Below are 18,457 nucleotides of genomic sequence, written 5' to 3'. Positions count from 1 at the left end.
AGATATATATAGAGGGTATGTAGATATGGACTAATGTTTTGCAATAGTGCACTTTTTTTTTTTGGAAAAAGATAATGTCTTTTGTCGTTTTATTTATATTTAATGATTTCAAATCTATGTGATACAATTATTAATAAAAATGTTTGTTAATATAAATGTGCTTTTATAAATGGAAGTGTATTTTTGTGGAAAAAGACAGTGTCTTGTGTCTTTTTATTTGAACTTTAGTGCATATCATATCTATGTGATATAATTATAGATGAAAAAGTGTATTACTCAAGCTAAACTAAGTGTGCTTTTTTTTGGTTGGGTAAAAGCTAGTGTATTTTTTTCATTATTTTTACTTTTTAGTGCATTTCGTATCTGTAACGCTCTGATCGCCACCTCTTAGTGGGCCCATGTCCAATCCCAGTCTATGGATCCACCTTTTTTAATAGGCCTCACGTCCTCTCACTAGACCCGTGAGCCCATCCATTTCCGACCGTCGGTTTGCTACGTCCGGGAGGTTTTGAAGACTTGTTACCGTCCCTACAAATCGAAGATGGTGGAATACGACTATGGACTACTCATCCATACGGAAGTCTTCTTATGCCCGTATCGGAGATTGACATCTCAGTTCCATGTTCAAAGAGATTAAAAAGTCTCTACATCGGTGTTATTATTCTCTTCCCTTTGTTGCTTATTTCTTTTAGTATTAGGAAGACGTGGTTGAAAATCAAAACTAGATATCTTAATCTTGGATTTGATGATGTGATTGCACTTCCCCAATCGGACCAAATTGTTGCTCCCATTCATGATCATATTGTTTGTGATATGGATTTAAGGCTGCACCAATTTGGCTCATGTTGGATTGAGATGTCGAGTTATTATGTGGTTTTGGTTATATATTGGAGACAAGATTTGATTGGTATTGAGCAAATTTTTGGTGGATGAGAAATGCATTGGTGATTATTAGATGGGAACCTATTGCCAAGAGAGGATCGGGTACTTTGCATGATACGATAACATATATGTGGTCTTGTTGAAGAGAATAACAAAGACGTTGATATATTTCAGACAGACCGTGTTACAGAAGTTTTGGTGCCACAATGTCTACATTTCAGAATTAGAGTTGGGCACATCGGGTTTAACGCTACGTTTTGTGAAAAAAGTTTCATCCACAAGTTGCTGCGTACAATTCGTAACAAAGAAAAATCAAATATGAAGTTGGAAAATAACGGATTTTTTGATCGGTTAGTGAATGAGACTACTCTAAGAAAAGCATCGTCAAACTTCCTTATGCTTTATTTTTTTAGTGTATGGCGCATACATTTGCGTATATAATAACTGTGGCACAATAATTCTGTTTATGTTTTTTTTTTTGGTAGGAACATGGAGGTTAGCATCCCTAACTTTATTCAAAACATATAAAATTACAATCTAAATTGTCTTGGGAACATAGTTCCACCAGCATCCTCAAGCAAACAAGGCTTGACACAATCTGGAACAGACTCAAACAAATGAAAACCGAAATATAAAGAAAAAACATAGTTTACTAATCCGTCTGCAAGACGATTAGCTTCCCTATGTATGTGCGATATACGGACTATCCAGTCCCTTGATAAAAAGCCATGGCACAGGCGTACCAGAAAAGACAATGGATGAGCATCATTGATCCCTGTCTTAAGAAAGTCGACCACCATCTCCGAATCCAGCTCAAGTTCCACTCGCGGTACCCGCCGCTCCCAAGCAATATATAAACCGTAATACACTCCCCATAATTCAGCTAAAGGCGAAGAAAAAATCCCAATGTTAACAACAAATCCCCCAACCCATTGCCCAGTCTCTCCCCGTAGTACTCCCCCCGCAGTAGCAAGCCTAGGATTCCCTCTAGACGCACCATCAGTATTGAGTTTCACCCACCCTTCAGTAGGTCGCTTCCAACCTATCAACCTCTCTACCCTTACCCCTCGGTCACTCTGTTGAGTCTCCATCTTCTTATAAGCAAGTGAAACTTCTCTCGCCAAGTCTTTGAGAAATTGCAGCCGGTCTCAACACTTGCCATTGGATCCAAAAAAAATGCCACAGCGCCATTTCCACCCCTACCAACCGTAAGAGCAAACAACGTAGACCAAGAGCTCTCACCTATCATCTCAGTCTCCCCTAGATTACCATACAACCACTCAATTAACGACTGCTCAAAGAAAACCCTCCTTCTCCTAGGTAACAATAACCGGCTCTAAACCCCTGACATGGCTGGACAGTCACGCAAAATATGGATAATGGTTTCTTCTCCTCCCTTGCAGACTGTACAAATCCCATAATCACATAGATGCCGTCGGTGTCTTTCTTTATTTGTCATAAGCACCTGGCTAATACCTAACCATAAGAACACTCGGACCCTCTCTGGAACATGCACTCGCCACACACGTGAAAAAAGCTACTAAGATCCGGTCTTGGGCTGGTATCCCGTGTCAGCAAGGCGTACGCAAATTTTACTGAAAAATTTCCATCATGATGGCCACCCCATGATACACGATCCCTGGCGCCTGTCACATTATCAACAACCACCGCTCCCAGCTGTAAGACATTCTCTACGGCAACATATGGTTCAATCTGGTCCAACCGCCAACCCCTACCAGTCTGCCAAAGATCACTAACCTTGAGTAACTCTGCTCCCACTAGTAAAGTCACCTTACTCACGGTTGTTAAGGCAGTATCCGATAACCATTTATCAGCCCAGAATCTGATCTGACTTCCATCACCAATGACCCATCTAAGATTTGGTACCACCACCTCTCTTAGGCCAATGCTCACACTCCTCCATGTTGATGACCAATTACTCTTAGGTACCAACCAAGAGCAGTCATGTATCTCCTTCACTTTGTATTAACTCCAGAGCACCTGAGACCAAAGACTAGAGCGATCATGAATTAGACGCCAACCCTACTTGGCGAGAAGCGCTTTGTTCATATTCTGCGATGATTTTACCCCCAACCCTCCATCACTCTTAGGACGACAAACCCGATCCCAGCAGACAAGATGTTGTCGTTTCTTTTCTGCAGTGTTACCCTACAAGAAGGATCTTGACACTTTATCCAAACTGTCCAGAGTCGACTTTGGTAATGAAATGGTACCCTCGCGAGTATGTCGCCAAACGTCTCTTTGTTTAGCCGTTTATGTAGGACTGGCATCCCAAGATACTTCCCCAAATCCTTTGTCGCCTTGATACCACTTTCATCACTGATCAATTTCTCCAAGTCTCGACTCACATTCTTAGAAAAATAAATCTTTGATTTCTCCAAGCTAACCTTTTGTCCTGACGCAATACAAAACCTCTCAAGCACTTTCCTTATCACCCAAATTTGTGTAACAGATGCTTCAGCAAACAGGATTAGACCATCAGCAAAACAAATGTGGGAAAGTTTAGGACCCCCACGAGAAAGAGAAATTGGTTACCACTCCCCTGCATTAATAGACCCGTCAATAAGATGACACATAATCTCCAGACAGAGGAAAAACAAGTATGGAGACAAGGGATCTCCCTGTCGAAGCCCCCGCAATGGTTTGGAAGAGTCCGACTTCTCTCCATTCCACAAAAGATTCATTGCTGGTCAAGTGGCACAAGACATGATCCAATTAACCCATCTGTATGAAAATCAAGCCGCTTTGAGTGTATCTGCCAAGAAATCCCATCTGATCCTGTCATAAGCCTTCTCCAAATCCAGCTTTATCAACATCCACCCCTTACGACCCATCTTGCGTCTCATGGAGTGTACTCCCGCCTCCTGGACCACTACCATATTGTCAGTGCTCAACCGCCCTGGAATAAAACTTGATTGAGCCGGACCAATTAACTTAGGCATCACCCTCTTCAAACGTAGCACCATAACCTTCATGATGACCTTGAAGAGCACATTGCATAGACTAATTGGTCTAAACTGCATTATCCTCTCCGGTTTGTCAACCTTAGGGATCAAGACGACAAGTGCATCGTTGAGACCTTCAGGAAGTTGACCTGTTACAAAAAAACTCCAGAGCAAGCTTCTTCACTGAGCTGCCAACCGTGTCCCAGCATTGTTGATAGAATACCGGCTGAAAGCCGTCCGGACCAGGAGCCTTAAACTTCCCCATACTATAAAGAGCCTCATCGACCTCCTGCTCAACAAAGGATTTCTCCAAGCCCGCCACTTCCTCCTGACATAAGCGAACAAAGCCATCTCCGGACAACTGATCGACAACCAAGTCAACATCATCCATGGAGTATAACCTCTGGTAGTACTCCAGAGCCAGCTGCTCAAGTGCTTTCGCATCCGTAACCCATCGACCCTCTTCATCTTTCAACATTTCAATGCGGTTTCTTCTCCTCCGAATAATGGTCGAAGTATTGAAAAAGATGGTATTTCGATCAAACCATTTCTCGCAAGATTTCTGAAACCAAATAGTTTCTTCTTGCTCTAAAACCACATCAAACTCTTTAAGAAGCTCTACCTCCTGTTGTAGTAGACTATCGTTCTGATGAGTATCTAACAGCTCTTGAACCCGTTTGATCTCCCTCGCCAACTCCTCCTTACGTTTATGAACATCTCCAAAAACCTCTTTATTCCAACACTTTAGCTTCTTCTGCAGTTTAAGCAGAGCCTGCGGAGTAGAGATTTGACTATCCTTAGAATTTGCCAACATCTCTTTGAAGCTCTCGTGTTGCAGCCAAGCTGCTTCAAAACGAAACGGTCTCCTTCTCGGATCTACCTCCACCGCAGGACATAACTGGATGTACAGTAGAGCATGGTCTGAAGCAAGGAAGGGGAGATGTGACACCGAAGCCTCCTGCCATTTGAGTCTCGCATGTGCGTTGCAAAAAATGCGGTCTAGCCGTTTAGCCACATATGTACTCTCCACACACCCTCTTCTCCATGTAAACTTGCTCCCCTTAAACCCCATATCAATAAGGGAAGTTGCCTTCACCCATTCCCCAAATGCTAGTGAGTCCATTCACAACCGCCCATTACCACCAGTCCTCTCATCCAAACGGAGAATTGTGTTAAAGTCACCACCCACCATAACCGGACCCACAATCCCATGGAGCATATCCTGCAGTTTCTCCCAGAGCCCACTTCTCTGGCTAACCGTCGGAGCTGCATACACCACCACTAAGTGCAAGATATCATCTTCCTTTCCCACTGTTGAGTAGACGTATTGGTCTGTCGCTTCCACAATCTTCACCTCCCAAACACTCGATCTCCAAAGTAGCAACAACCCACCACTTTGGCCTACTGCATCTACCCGAAATGAATTCTCAAAGCCCAAACTCCGACAAATTGTCCCGGCTCTATCTCCGCTAGCATGGGTCTCGAACAGAGCTAAGATGTCAGTATGAAACCGTTTCAGCATATAACGGATAGACCTTCGAAAGTTAGGTTTATTTGCCCCCCACAGTTCCACATTAGTAAATTCATCATCACGACCACAACCAAAAACGATCGAACAACCGGGGCCAACTGTTAGGCAACCACCAGCTCCATACCGCCATCCGACAAAGCCACTTGGTCTGCAGGATCCCTTTGAATCGGATTTGGACCCAACTCCTGGCGAACCGAACCCGGAACCTCCAATCCCGCCGATGTCGCACCGATGTTCGAATCGTCTGAACCATCACCACTCTGTATCGCAAGATTACCATCTTCCCTTCGAGTACCGTCTCTCTCGACTCTGAGACGTTTACCTGATGTGGACCAATTAAGCTCCTCCTGGACTGGGCCAAAAACTAACCCTCTGGTGGATTTGTTATTCGACTTGGGCCTTGGCCCATTCACAACCCCACATTTTTTGTATCCGACCCGCTTCTCTTTCAAACCCCCTCTCGCGCCATTTCCTTCCTTAATTGCTGCCATATTGAGTTCCCCTTTCTTCACGTTAAATATATTCTTTCCATTCTTGTTCGGAAGCCCAACCAATTCATTCTCCTTATTTGCTCCCCGAGAATCTCATACTTCCCTTGCTGGCAATGAAGATATATCTTCCCCCAATCCGGAAAAGCTGTTTGACACCGTAATCTCCGCAGTTTCCTTAACTGTCGAGATCTCCCTAAGGTTTTGGCCCAAATTCTCTCCCGATCGACCCGTCGAAAAGGAAACCTGCTGAGGTTGCTTGTCCGATCTATTTCTTGGTCTACGCACCACCGTTAAACCCTCCTCATCCTTGTCCCCCCCACCGGACCTCCTCTCTACCGGCGCGGAAGCCTCCACCACTTCCTTTACCGGTTCCCTCAGTGGACAACCATGAACCAAATGTACGTACACTCCACAACCAGAGCAAATATTGTTCAAACCTTTGTACATAACATAGTACCGTGCACCGTTAATGACTACTGATCCCTTCAGTGGATTCCGCAAATCAACCTCCACACATATACAAGCAAAGCATGCTCTCTCAACATTGGGTCGATCTTAATCGGTCTCCCAAGGCTGCCAGCTATTTCCAACAAGATAGCTCTATGGTACAGATTAAACGAAATATGAGACAACCTGATCCAAACTGGGGTGGTAACAATCTCATCCATAAGTGGATCAAAGTTCGGTGACCACGCTTGCACCATGAGGTAGCTGCCAAACGCTTTCCATGGACCCCCTGTAACCGCTGCCAAATACTCTTCTTCAACCTCAAAACGAATCATAAAAAACTGTTGTGGAAGATCCAGAATAGTCATCGACCCTTGAGGTTTCCATAACTCCCGCAACTTCCTGTTCAAGACTGGAAGTGGGACATTCCGACCAAGCACTTTCACAATCATACAATGCTTCCACAGCCCATTCATAGCCTCCAACACATCATTCTGAATAGTAATCACCGGTTCTCCATGTTTACCGTCAGAAAACTCTACACGTAACCACTCCGTCACGTAATCATCCGGTAATATCCCCTCCGGGGAAAGTCTACCTCCACTCAGACTCCCCGTCACCTTCCTTACGCATATCCCAGGAGTGTCTGGTGGATCTCCCGGTGGAGCTCTTGTAATGACTTGTAACTAGAAATATGGACCCGACGAAGAAACGTGTCCAAAGACGAGGAGGAACCTCGAGGAAACGGAGACAAGAAACACTCGAGGAAAGACTAAGAGACTTGCGAGAGAAGTCATCAAGTTGACAGATGAACCAAGACTGGGGAAGGGTCAGGAATCGTTAGAGTTCCCGGTGAATTGGACAAGGGATGGTCGAGGTTGATGGAAAAGACCAAAAGAAAAATGGCCGTGGAAGAATGGCAAGGAAAAGACGTCACGGACGGGAGGTCCGGGGACGGCCGTGAAACGTGTATGTCACGGACGGGAGGTCCGGGGACGTACGAGAAAAGTCAATCTCGGACGAGAGGATCGAGAACTGACGAAGAAAGTCGAAGTCTTGGATGAGAGAATCGAAGGCTGACGAAGAAAAATAACTTTGGACATAAAAAAAATGTGAATTTGCAGACAAGCGCGGGAGCTTGGGACGCAAGAGAGACGTGGGAAGGATGGAGGAAGTGGAAAGGTCTCTCAGAGGGCTGAGAAACGCCACGTGTCACCATCACAAGCTCTCTCGCCAGAGAGTGAGATGTACTCGCGGGTGAGTGAGACTGGAAGTGCTCTGCATGTAGAATTTCTGCCACTTGCCTAGACAGAGAACTCGACCAAGGGCTTATAAAAAGCCTCTTTGGTCTCTCATTTTCGACAAAGCCTCTCTCAAACACAAAACTCTTGCAAATTTCTTGAAGAAAATCAAGAGACTTCCAAGGGAGGAAGAGGAAGAAGCTCGGCGGAGCTAGAGGAGGAAGAGGAGGCGAAGCGCTGTCGGATTTGCGGTGTGGAGGTGGAGCTCGACTCAGTCAATCATCGGCCTAAATCACTGTGAGTTGAGGATGAGACCCTAGATTTGTTGAGTTTTACTCTTGGTGTGAGTCTAGAGAAGTACATGAGCTTGGGGGCTCATGTGACTCTCTTGTTTTCTTGAGTGTTGCATGTTTATCTTTTAGATCTACATGGCAACAAGTTGAGATATGGGGAAGAGACTAACATGCATACATGGAGTGTGGCATCTAGTCTTGTTTGGGGTTAAAAGATCATGCATGCATAAAGAATTGAGTAAATCGGTTGCATGTAAGGTCAGATCCGAAATGGATAATCATGCATGCATCTTTTGTGAATTATTTCTCAACCGGATGGGTAGAAAAATTTATGTGGTGAGATGGGTGAAATTTGCAATAATTAATTGCATAATTTGAGAATTTTTTTTTAGTAGCATGCATGATAGAATTTGGAGAAAATTGGGGTTGAATCACTTGCATGTCAAGGAAAAATATTTAAGAAAGGGTTCTTAATTTTTCCTTGAGAGTTGTTTGAGTTGCATGCATGTGGATGTGGTCTTAAATGCTTGAATTTTATTTCTTGCATGTTCAGAATTTTTGGGTGATTTTTCCTTGCTTATTTCTTGCATGAGTTGCTTGATTTCTTGCTTGGAAATTATTTGTTAATTAAGTACTTGATTCTTTGTGTCGGTAAACTTAGAATAAGTACTTGTCTAGCTAGTTCTCATGTGTCATGGTGGACTAGCAATCGACTTCTGTCCCCGAGAAATGTGGTGTTTCAGCGAGTTAACCAGTGAGGTCTCGTGGCTGGACAAATCGGCGTCTAGTGAGAGACGAGACCGATCTTATGCATGATGATGAAAGTGTGTGTGATCCGGTTGGTAGCTTTTGTGGTTTCAATGCGGTGTGGTATGGGGAGATGGGACAGAAGGTCATTAGGGCCCTAGGTTGCGTGTGTGAGAGGAAGTTTAGTGTGTACCAAGGGTGGTAGCATCACTAGTACTTTCATTCCTATGAGTTTTGGCAGTTGTGTTGAGATAGCCTATGGTGGCTATGAGTCTAGAAGTGTCATGTTGGGTCATTTCTAGTTCTTGATTGCTTGATTGCTTGATTGTTTGATTACTTGATTGCTTGATTGCTTGATTGCTTGATTGCTTGATTGCTTGATTGCTTGTTTGCTTGTTTGCTTACTTGCTTGCTAATCGCTTCCGCATAGTGCGATTCTGATTGTGGTTGTGGGTAGATGTTTGGGGGTAGTTGGTTTGAGAAGTTTGAATTTTAGAGAGTCTCCCAACTCACTGAGTAATCGTGGATTACTCACTCCTCTCCTTGGACTGTTTTCTTGCAGGGAAAGTAAGTGGGTAGAGGTTGGCAACTAGGAAAACCGGATAGGATGTTTTGTGCTGTATGATTGTTTGAATGAAACTTCTTGTTTTCCTTGACATGCATTTCTTCAAAATGTATCAAACTGTTTTACTTTGTATTCTTGTTTTGAAAGTAAATCGAGATATTTTCTATATATACGGACAAGTGGAAAAGTACATGGTCTAGTCCGGACCAGCACAACACCGTGCATGCACCAAAGGTTGCAAAGCCGGAGGTGTAGGTGTAGCGGGTAGGTGACGGCTAGTGAACTGATCGAAGAACCTAATTCGTTAGTGGAACCTCGACTGGACTACGGCTGTCTACCTCTTCGTGACACTCTCCCGGACCTGTCCGCGGTTTGTCCGGCCAAGTGATAGCCAAGTGACCTCACTCATTTTTTTATCGGTTCTCAAAAAACTGTATATGCTTTTGTAATAACTCTTTCATTTTAATGAAAATTGTTTTTGCCAAAAAAAAAAGTGTAATCATTATAATGAATGCTAATACAAAATACAAAAGAAATTATCAAATATCAATAAAGCAAAACAGATTATTTTTATTTACCTGTCAAAATGTAACTAGAAATGTTATTGGATAATACACTAATTGTTGATTATGAATAGACAAAACACAAAAGGGAAGCATCCTCGTTATGTAACTAGGGTTCTAAAATGGAGAGTCTCACCCGATGGAGATGGTCTTATTATGTAACTAGGGATTTTACTTGGCTATCACTATTGACACATAAGAAGGAGATGAGCGATTCCAAGGAAATGACATGCAAAGACGATTCAAACCAGCCGATCCTTATCCTGGACCTGATTAGATCGATCTTGGAGCGCTTGAGCTTTGATGAATTTCATCGAGCCAAATGCATTTCTTCAGGATGGTACTCGGCTTCGAAGTCATGCATCAGTGTAACAAACCCAACAACTCCATGTCTCCATGGATCATCCTCTTTCCAAGAGAACATGTGGAAAGCAACAACGATTCATGTAAGTTGTACGATCCTCACGAAAAGAAAACTTACATAGTAAGAGATCTCGGATTTGATTTATCTAGGAGTCGTTGTTTGGCCAGTTCTGGTAGTTGGTTCCTTATGCCAGACCATAGATTTGAGTTTCATCTTATGAATCTGTTTACTCGTGTGAGGATCCCTCTTCCGTCTCTAGAACCAACGGATGTCAGCGATATTGGAATATGCAATGCGGTTTTGTGGGTAGATGAAGAAAGCAAAGATTACTTGGTTGTTTGGAATATTGGTAGCCTTTTTGCATATCACAAGAAAGGAGATAATGACAACAATAGCTGGAAAGCGTTTCAACCTTTAAAGAATCGAGGCTGCATCGATATGGTGTTTAAAGAAGGCAAGCTTTACCTTCTTAGCTAGTGTTACTCGAAGGGTCATTGTTTTTGATTTCTCCGGTAATTATCTCCAGTGGAATGTGCAACTTTTCGATTTATGCCGTACGATGATTATCCCTTCGTTGGAAAGTGTCATTACAAGCTCGCTGTGACTTTGTCTGGAGAAGTTTTGATTATTGTAGATCAAGTGAAACGATTTCCTACGACGACCGTCTACAAGATGGATCCCAAATCGTCAAAATGGCAAATGATCAAGTCTCTAAAGAGAGAAACATTGATTTTAGATCTTGGATTGACGGTTGAGAGGGAAGTTATGAAAAATTGCATCTATTTTAGTACCGATCAATTTCGTAGATACAAAGAGATTATTAGTCTATGCTATGATTATTACAATAACGGTATTCGCATCTACCATATGCGAAGCGGTATTGTGGTCCAAGTGTTTGAACATCTGACTGCTTCCTCGACAATACTTTTCAAGGATGCTCGTTGGTGTAAAAGGGTTGCTTTAAGACTATCAAGTTTTGTAGAGGGCATTTCTCTTCCACTCATGTCACGGGTTCAGTTCAAAAATGACAACAGTCTTTAGTTTACAAAATGGCTCAGAAGTATGGTTGGTTGGAGATGGTGCTTATCTTCCTATTTCTCATAGTTTCTTTTATATGTTGTCGAACAAGAGTGTTGCTAGTACGAATAATAACTGTTTTTATTTCATTATCCATGTTTAAATAATGAATTATATCATTTACAATTATGGATTATACATGTTTGATCGAGATGTGTTTAGTATCATCAAGATATCATGAAGTTGATTTAGAGCATTTTCAAGGCAGTTAGGCAAATATAAATTAATGTCAATAAGATGAAGAAAGAGTAATATACATTAATAATATTCCTGAGTTTCAAGGTTCTTGATCAAGACAAGAGTAAAAACAATGATGCAAGAGAGTTGAAGGGTACACTCATATTTTGATCTACATTCACTTGACGAAGTAAGGAAGGTCAAGAACGTAAAGAAGGAAGTAAGCCCAAGTCACCCCAGAGATCCCTCCGAAGAAGAACCCTCCTGTGAACTTAGCCCATCCCTCAGCCGTTTGAAGCTGGTCAGGCTGCTTCTTCCGCCCGGTCAAAGTCAAACTCGGTGCGATCGACGGCTCTCCTTCCTTGAAAGAAGAGATTCCGTAGATGGTGAGGCACATGCTGAGGATGATGACAAGCCCAGCCGCGGCTAAAGAGCCGGCCTGGCCAGCGTAAACTGTGTTCCTTAATGGACCAGCCTTGACGAATGGACCCACTAAGAAGAAACCATGGGCTAGACCCACTTCGACACCACGGAGGAGCGGGTTGACAGCAGTGCGGTAGCCAGGGAGGTTGGAAAGGTACCACGCGATCAAGGGACTAGATGTCACGGGAGTTTCCAAGCTTCCGATGAACGGATCACCATTGATTGGTTGAACCACTTGGAACGTTGGCTGCCAATTTGTATACTAGTTGTTAGACCACTATACATAAATCACCATTGCATATGTTATTCTTTTTAACTCCTATAAGTGCCCATGGAAGAGGTTCTATAGAATCATCAAAGACTTTTATAGATAATAACAAAACATAAACTAGAATATGGCCAATCTACGAAACTAGTGGTACTATTGTTTGTCACATGAGTTAATTCACACTTTGTGTCCGATGATTAATAAAAAATATACCTTGTCGGATTTAACAGCTCGGACGGTGAAGGAAGAGACTCTTTTGGTCGGAGAAACACCGAAAGGAGCCCCGGAGATGCCCTTCGGAACGGCGAGGCGCTTCGCTAGAGAAGTGGAGGAGAAGCTGCTCCTTAGCTGGCTGGCCATTGGAGATGCACTCGCTGCCATTGGTTTTGTCTTAGTTGTGTTCTTCTTCTTATGAAAATAAAATAAAATCGAGTGTGAGATCAGTTTGTGATGAAGAAATAAGCAATCTACGAAACTTGAGATTGCGTTTGCTGATGTGGCAGGACAGAGGATCTGGTTCTTGAGATTGTTGTGGCTCTTAAGCGTCTATGTGTTTGATGTATCTGAGTCTCATTGGATGTTATCTTATCCACTTCGCCCCCAACATTTTTTTTTTTTTAAATTAATTATTTTTTAATACCTTTGTGAAAAATATGTCTTTAATTAATATATATCTTTGTAGAAGATGATTTTAACATTAATTTTTAAATAACCTTATTTAAAACTAAATAATATATCAAAAAAAAAAAAAAAACTTTTTTTTGGTACTCAAATAAGGCCATTGGAGATTCAACCGCTTATAATTTGGTTACCAATAAAAAATGAATGACTCAAAAAAGAAAAAATTAATGCCTCAAATAAATAAATAAATAAATAAATAGTTTGAAATTCATCCAGATTCGCATGTCTTTGTTTTCTTCTTTCATTTTCTCTGCGATATGGAACATGAATCCGGACTAGTAAAACATGTTTTTCTTTTAAAATGAAAGATTTATAGATTTTAATTTTTGAATTATTATGTGCTAAATTGGATAGAAACAATCATCGTTAAAAGAAAGAATTATGACAATAATTTTATATTTTTATATCAAACACATACACTTACAACATCTGGACCATAGAAACTCTTCTTCAAATGTAAAAACTCTCAATCTATAAATCTAGTAAACAATTAGAGCAAAATAAAAATATAAGTAATCTAAAACGACGTCATCTAATCCTCCGTTTATTTCAGGCTTTTGTCTTATAATGGGCCTATAGAAAAGGCCTATAAGGGTTTTTGGAACTAAAAACATAGAAGAAAGCAAATTAGGGTTTTGGATTTTCGAAAGCGCAGTCTTAGCCGGAGGAAGAAGGATCTCAGAGAAGAGAAGCTCCGTTCACCGTCGCCGCCATGGGTCGTATGCACAGTAGAGGGTTCGTTTCTTCTTCTTCTTCTTCTTCTTCTTCTTCTTCTTCTTATCTGATTGGGAATTTTTAATTTGAATTACAACTAAGTTCTCTTATAACTCCGTATCTGTTTTTGTGCTGTGTAGTAAGGGTATCTCAGCATCTGCTTTGCCGTATAAGCGTACACCACCGGCTTGGGTCAAGATAACATCTCAAGATGTAAGCAAGATTCTTATTTAGATTTTAGATTTTGATTTGTTTGGCACCGAGCATAGGCCTTAATCATAGTTTAGGTGACGAGTTGAGAATCATTTTCATTTAGTATGTGAGAACAAAGTATTGTAATCTTGGAGAAGCTCTTTTATCAATCATTGGGTAAGGTTCCTTTTGGAGATTTCATGTGTTTGCTTGTCTCTCTCCTTGGGAGTAACATGTTTAGTCTAATTGATCATGATGTTTGTGTTGATGTATTGATTTAATCTGTTGGTGCTGGTCTCTCAGTTACATGATGCGGCTGTAAGATTAATGTATTTGATGTTTGTGTTGATGGAACCATATAGGTTGATGAGTCCATTTGTAAGTTTGCAAAGAAAGGTTTGACACCATCTCAGATCGGTGTCATTCTTCGTGACTCTCACGGAATCCCACAAGTGAAAAGTGTTACCGGAAGCAAGATTCTTAGAATCCTCAAAGCTCATGGTAACCTTTCTTTTTTTTTTTTTTTATCATCCTGTTTGGAGTCTTCTTTTAGTGTCTGTTTGCTACAGACTAAAACATTCAAGCAAAGCAAACTAAAAGACTTCTTGTAACTTTGATTTAAGGTCTTGCTCCCGAGATTCCTGAGGATCTGTATCACCTTATCAAGAAAGCAGTTGCTATCCGCAAGCATCTTGAGAGGAACAGGAAAGATAAGGATTCTAAGTTTAGACTGATTCTTGTAGAGAGCAGAATCCACCGTCTTGCTCGTTATTACAAGAAGACCAAGAAGCTCCCTCCCGTCTGGAAGTAGTAAGTACTTTTACAAAGAGTTTTCTTAAAGATCTCGATGATTGATCATATTACTTATGAATATTGTTCCTACTTCTTGTTCTTGCTTTTGCAGCGAGTCTACTACCGCAAGCACACTTGTGGCTTAAGAAGCGCAATACCATAGCATTTGTTTAGGTCCTTGGAGAACAACCATTTTCATATGGATCTTTATTTCCAACTTTGTTCAAGTTACTTACAATGAGATTTTGTTTTGGAATTCTTTTTTTTTTTTTTGTACGCAGAAACCATACTTCATTAATTAAAAGATTCTCACACATTTTAGTGTTTAATAGCATGGATTGTGAAAGATAAATTTGTTTTTGCAAATGGAAATTGGCTTTTTATGTAATTTTTGGATACACGTGAGACACGTTGTGGAGACGTTGCTTTAATTTTGTGTGGTCAAATGCACAAAGTCATTTTACTATTTCAAAGAAATAAAAATAATAATAAATAAAAAGTCTTATTTAACAGCATAATTTTATTTTTTTTTGGCCAAAAAAATATATTTCTTTCTTTTAACAAAAATAAAACCATTAATAAGAACCCTAAACGAAAAAAGAGGTCTATAAAACGCAACAAACCANAAAAAAAAAAAAAAAAAAAAAAAAAAAAAAAGGGGAAGGTCTTGAAACTTCTCTTCTTCTTCTTTTGCTTGTGGTTTAGGTTTTGAGAGCAAAAGAAAAAACGAAGACGCGTCAAAGGTGAAGTCATATAAATCATCTTTGCACCTTTCTGGGTTTCGTTTCAATCTCGCAAAAATTGTGTGGGCTGCTTTTTATTTCTTCAATTTCTCTCTAAAATTTAATTTTTTTTTTAGGTTATCTATTTCATCAATTCGTTTTGGGTTTAAGTGGGTCTTTCAAAACCCTAGCTAAAATCGTGTATATGGGAGTTAAAGTTTTGATCTTTTTGCCTTGTTTCAGGTATTGAAATGTGTCTATTGCTTCTGGCTTCTTCTGGTTTATGGGTTCCTGTGACGTTTTGAGAGTGTTGTTTGGTTTAGCTGTCTGGTGCATTGCTTATATAACTGTTGCAATCTTTGCATCTTTTAGAATCTTTCACTCTATTTGTTCAATTTGAAGAGTGTTTTTTGTGGAGGTTTGCTCGCTACAATGGGTTACGCTCAGCTTGTCATCGGTCCAGCAGGCAGTGGAAAGGTTATATATATTATTATATTGTCTATGTCAAGTTAGTTCTGTAAACTAGTTTCATCGCTTAGATTTGACTGAACTGTTTTTGTTCTGTGTTTTGGATCTATCAGTCAACTTATTGCTCCTCTTTGTATGAACATTGCGAAACTATCGGTCGAACAATGAATGTTGTTAACCTTGATCCTGCTGCGGAAATCTTCAATTATCCTGTGGCTATGGGTGAGTCAGTGAAGTTTCCTCTTTTTGAATTCCCTTCCTTGGGGGTAGTTTTGAGTGGCTTCTCACTTTCTTGGTTTCATTGAATGCAGATATCAGAGAACTTGTTTCTTTGGAAGATGTCATGGAGGAGCTAAAGCTTGGTCCTAATGGCGCCCTCATGTATTGCATGGAGTATCCTTTACTTGTCACATTGACTACTTGAGAATTTTACTGGTTTTGCACAATCGGGTCTTGAAAAATTGTTAGCTTTTCATATGTGAAAACAAAGAGTCGGTACATGATATGTTTTGGGTGTTGTATTCTCTCACAGTGGAAGAGCCATAACTTACAATCTGTAGATACCTTGAGGATAGCTTGCATGATTGGGTAGATGAAGAACTGGAGAACTACAGGGACGATGATTACCTTATATTTGATTGTCCAGGTACATACATGATCAATGGTTTTATCTCTGATATTTGTTAATGTATGTAGTTTCTTTAAGCCGTTTGTTTTGTGTTGGCGTACCAATACTGGATAGAAGTTATATAAGAAGCATCCCAAACTATGTTTTATCTCTAAATTCTTTGAAATTTTGTCCTGTTAATATAGGTCAGATAGAGCTGTTTACACATGTTCCTGTACTCAAGAACTTTGTGGAGCATTTGAAGCAGAAGAACTTCAACGTCTGTGTTGTTTATCTGCTTGATTCACAGGTGTCTATATAAGTTTTATTTCCCTTCTACTACTTACTCTTATTATAGTGAACCATTTTGTGTTGACAAGAGATAAATTTTGTTGGATCAGTTCATAACAGATGTAACCAAGTTTATCAGTGGTTGCATGTCATCTCTCGCTGCAATGATCCAGCTTGAATTACCACATGTCAACATCCTCTCAAAGATGGACCTCTTGCAGGATAAAAGCAACATTGATGAGTATGGGTCCTATTCTTCCGTTTGCTTTGTTTGTTGTAGTTTCGGTATTCTAATTTGCTTCGGTTTTTTCATGACTTTAGCTACTTGAATCCGGAGCCTCGCACATTGCTGGCAGAGTTAAACAAAAGGATGGGTCCTCAATTTGCAAAACTGAACAAAGCCTTGATTGAGATGGTATCGTATATGATTGGATTCTTGCTGTTAATGTTGACTATAAATACAAGTAATTCGATTTCTTGATTGCATTTTTGGGCTGTGGTTATTAGGTGGGAGAGTATGGGATGGTGAATTTCATACCCCTTAACTTGAGGAAAGAGAGGAGGTAAACTATTTCCTCTCAGTTCGTTCTTCTAACTTTATCCAATCAAAATTAACATCACCATTGCTTTCTATGGGCAGCATTCAATATGTTCTGTCCCAAATCGACGTTTGTATTCAGTTTGGAGAAGACGCTGATGTGAAGATCAAAGATGAGGATGAAGATTTTGGTGACGATGGTCCTGATTCATAAGTTGTTTTCGGTTCCTACGACTTTTGGCTTGAAATTGTAAACAATTTTGGTCTCATTGTTCTTGTCAGAGACCAATGAGTTTGTGAGAGCTACTTTACTGCTGACTATAAAAAGCCTTAAATGAGAGACTTTCAAAATTGTCAGAATTTCTCAAATCAAACTGTATCAATTCAGTTGCATTTTAAATCCAGTTGGAGCCTTAATGCCAGGATTGGTCGGGCTAAGGTCATTAGTGTAACAAACTTAGCCGAGTTCACTATCTTCGTACTTGCGCTCCAACATTTTTGAGGAAAGCCTACAATGCTCACGCACATAATCTAAAGAAAGTGAGTTTTAGTAAAACCGTAATGCTTGTCTCAAACCAGATCAAAAACATATAACACCTAACCGGTCATTCAAGTTCTTATGACATCTAATCACCCTTTTTAACAGTTTTATGTTCAACAATCAACCATGCCATTCATTCCATGCAATCCAACATATGACAAATTAGTATCATCTGTCTCACTCACCTCCATGCCTCTATAAAGAATATTCATGTATATGCATATATATAAATAGTTTGGAAACAACAATACACAGCTCTCAAGTATTGTGTTTTGATACAATAATCAACATCAATACATTTGACATCGTACTCTTAAAGGACGGGACACAAGAAGGATAATGACGAGGAAAAATTAACAACAAAAACTGAATGCCCAATTGCTGCAATGTCTATAATGATGCAGTGATGGGGTAATCAATCCTGGAGATACATACTCTATTGACAACTATCTGGCTCCAACTTGGACACCATTTTTGGATACTTAACAAGTGGCACATGCTTCATCGTATGGGCGACACACAGACAACACTCTCAAAACATAACCCCATGTTTTTTTAGAAGAGTTCTTCTGAGTTAAACTTGTTCCATGCTTCCTGTTTATTGCCATAACAAAAGAGATGAAGCTAGCAAATGTAGATATGTAGAAATCTGTGATTTACAGTTATCAATGAGAAGCAATCTAATTGGGTAATTCGTTAGGTTAAGGTCTTTTGTTGGTGTAGCTGGTGGCATCTGAAGTAGCAGTGATGGATTATTGGATTTAGTTCCAGAAAGATTCACAATTCACTTACCTTGAGCATGTCAAAAACTTTCTCGGCAATGTATTTCTGCTGGAGATTGGCACCTTTTTGTTGAACTTTGTCAGGGTGTATACA

General features: G+C 40.5%; 4 protein-coding genes and 1 pseudogene across 6 annotated transcripts in view; 3 read left to right on the top strand and 2 right to left on the bottom strand.

The window, feature by feature from the left end:
• Positions 9,933-11,220, top strand: LOC104733729 (annotated as a pseudogene).
• On the bottom strand, positions 11,401-12,530 carry LOC104732402 (photosystem I reaction center subunit XI, chloroplastic). The gene is made up of 2 exons (XM_010451945.2): positions 12,249-12,530; positions 11,401-12,014 (listed from the first exon to the last, which is right to left on the bottom strand). The coding sequence occupies exons 1-2, from the start codon at positions 12,414-12,416 to the stop codon at positions 11,523-11,525; spliced, it is 660 nt and encodes a 219-aa protein (XP_010450247.1). The 5' UTR covers positions 12,417-12,530; the 3' UTR covers positions 11,401-11,522.
• LOC104732401 (40S ribosomal protein S13-2-like) lies at positions 13,334-14,743 on the top strand. Its single transcript, XM_010451944.2, has 5 exons — positions 13,334-13,451; positions 13,571-13,643; positions 13,985-14,123; positions 14,246-14,432; positions 14,527-14,743. Exons 1-5 carry the CDS (start codon positions 13,429-13,431, stop codon positions 14,558-14,560), a joined length of 456 nt encoding a protein of 151 aa, XP_010450246.1. The 5' UTR covers positions 13,334-13,428; the 3' UTR covers positions 14,561-14,743.
• Positions 15,113-17,442, top strand: LOC104732400 (GPN-loop GTPase 3). Of its 3 annotated transcripts, XM_010451942.2 has the most exons (11): positions 15,116-15,157; positions 15,380-15,466; positions 15,555-15,613; positions 15,718-15,826; positions 15,916-15,997; positions 16,165-16,250; positions 16,418-16,521; positions 16,613-16,743; positions 16,824-16,917; positions 17,010-17,065; positions 17,143-17,442. In XM_010451942.2, the coding sequence occupies exons 3-11, from the start codon at positions 15,569-15,571 to the stop codon at positions 17,252-17,254; spliced, it is 819 nt and encodes a 272-aa protein (XP_010450244.1). In that variant the 5' UTR covers positions 15,116-15,157; positions 15,380-15,466; positions 15,555-15,568; the 3' UTR covers positions 17,255-17,442. The 3 variants fall into 3 exon arrangements, with proteins under 3 accessions (XP_010450243.1, XP_010450244.1, XP_010450242.1); XM_010451941.2 differs by lacking the exon at positions 15,380-15,466 and having other exon boundaries at positions 15,113-15,157; XM_010451940.2 differs by having other exon boundaries at positions 15,380-15,613.
• LOC104719177 (auxilin-related protein 2) overlaps positions 17,780-18,457 on the bottom strand; it is a gene marked incomplete in the record, with an annotated part of 5,621 nt that continues 4,943 nt past the window's right edge. Inside the window, 2 exon segments of the mRNA XM_019234191.1 lie at positions 17,780-18,175; positions 18,374-18,457. The exon segment at positions 18,374-18,457 is cut by the window's right edge and continues 1 nt beyond it. Of these exon segments, the coding sequence (XP_019089736.1) occupies positions 18,137-18,175; positions 18,374-18,457 (123 nt within the window).

Source organism: Camelina sativa, chromosome 12 (assembly GCF_000633955.1).
Source record: "Camelina sativa cultivar DH55 chromosome 12, Cs, whole genome shotgun sequence".
Classification (NCBI taxonomy): domain Eukaryota; kingdom Viridiplantae; phylum Streptophyta; class Magnoliopsida; order Brassicales; family Brassicaceae; genus Camelina; species Camelina sativa.
This window is presented reverse-complemented; position numbering and strand designations above follow the sequence as displayed.

What these genes read in the sequence shown, in the direction of transcription:
- LOC104732402 (XM_010451945.2), bottom strand. Translation starts at nt 12,416, where the DNA reads ATGGCAGCGAGTGCATCTCCAATGGCCAGCCAGCTAAGGAGCAGCTTC. An exon ending in GAGCTGTTAAATCCGACAAG is followed by an intron (nt 12,015 to 12,248) that starts GTATATTTTTTA and finishes ACAAATTGGCAG; the next exon opens with CCAACGTTCCAAGTGGTTCA.
- LOC104732401 (XM_010451944.2), top strand. Translation starts at nt 13,429, where the DNA reads ATGGGTCGTATGCACAGTAGAGG. An exon ending in TAGAATCCTCAAAGCTCATG is followed by an intron (nt 14,124 to 14,245) that starts GTAACCTTTCTT and finishes CTTTGATTTAAG; the next exon opens with GTCTTGCTCCCGAGATTCCT. An exon ending in CTCCCTCCCGTCTGGAAGTA is followed by an intron (nt 14,433 to 14,526) that starts GTAAGTACTTTT and finishes TTGCTTTTGCAG; the next exon opens with CGAGTCTACTACCGCAAGCA.
- LOC104732400 (XM_010451941.2), top strand. Translation starts at nt 15,569, where the DNA reads ATGGGTTACGCTCAGCTTGTCATCGGTCCAGCAGGCAGTGGAAAG. An exon ending in GTCCAGCAGGCAGTGGAAAG is followed by an intron (nt 15,614 to 15,717) that starts GTTATATATATT and finishes TGGATCTATCAG; the next exon opens with TCAACTTATTGCTCCTCTTT. An exon ending in TTTATCTGCTTGATTCACAG is followed by an intron (nt 16,522 to 16,612) that starts GTGTCTATATAA and finishes TTGTTGGATCAG; the next exon opens with TTCATAACAGATGTAACCAA.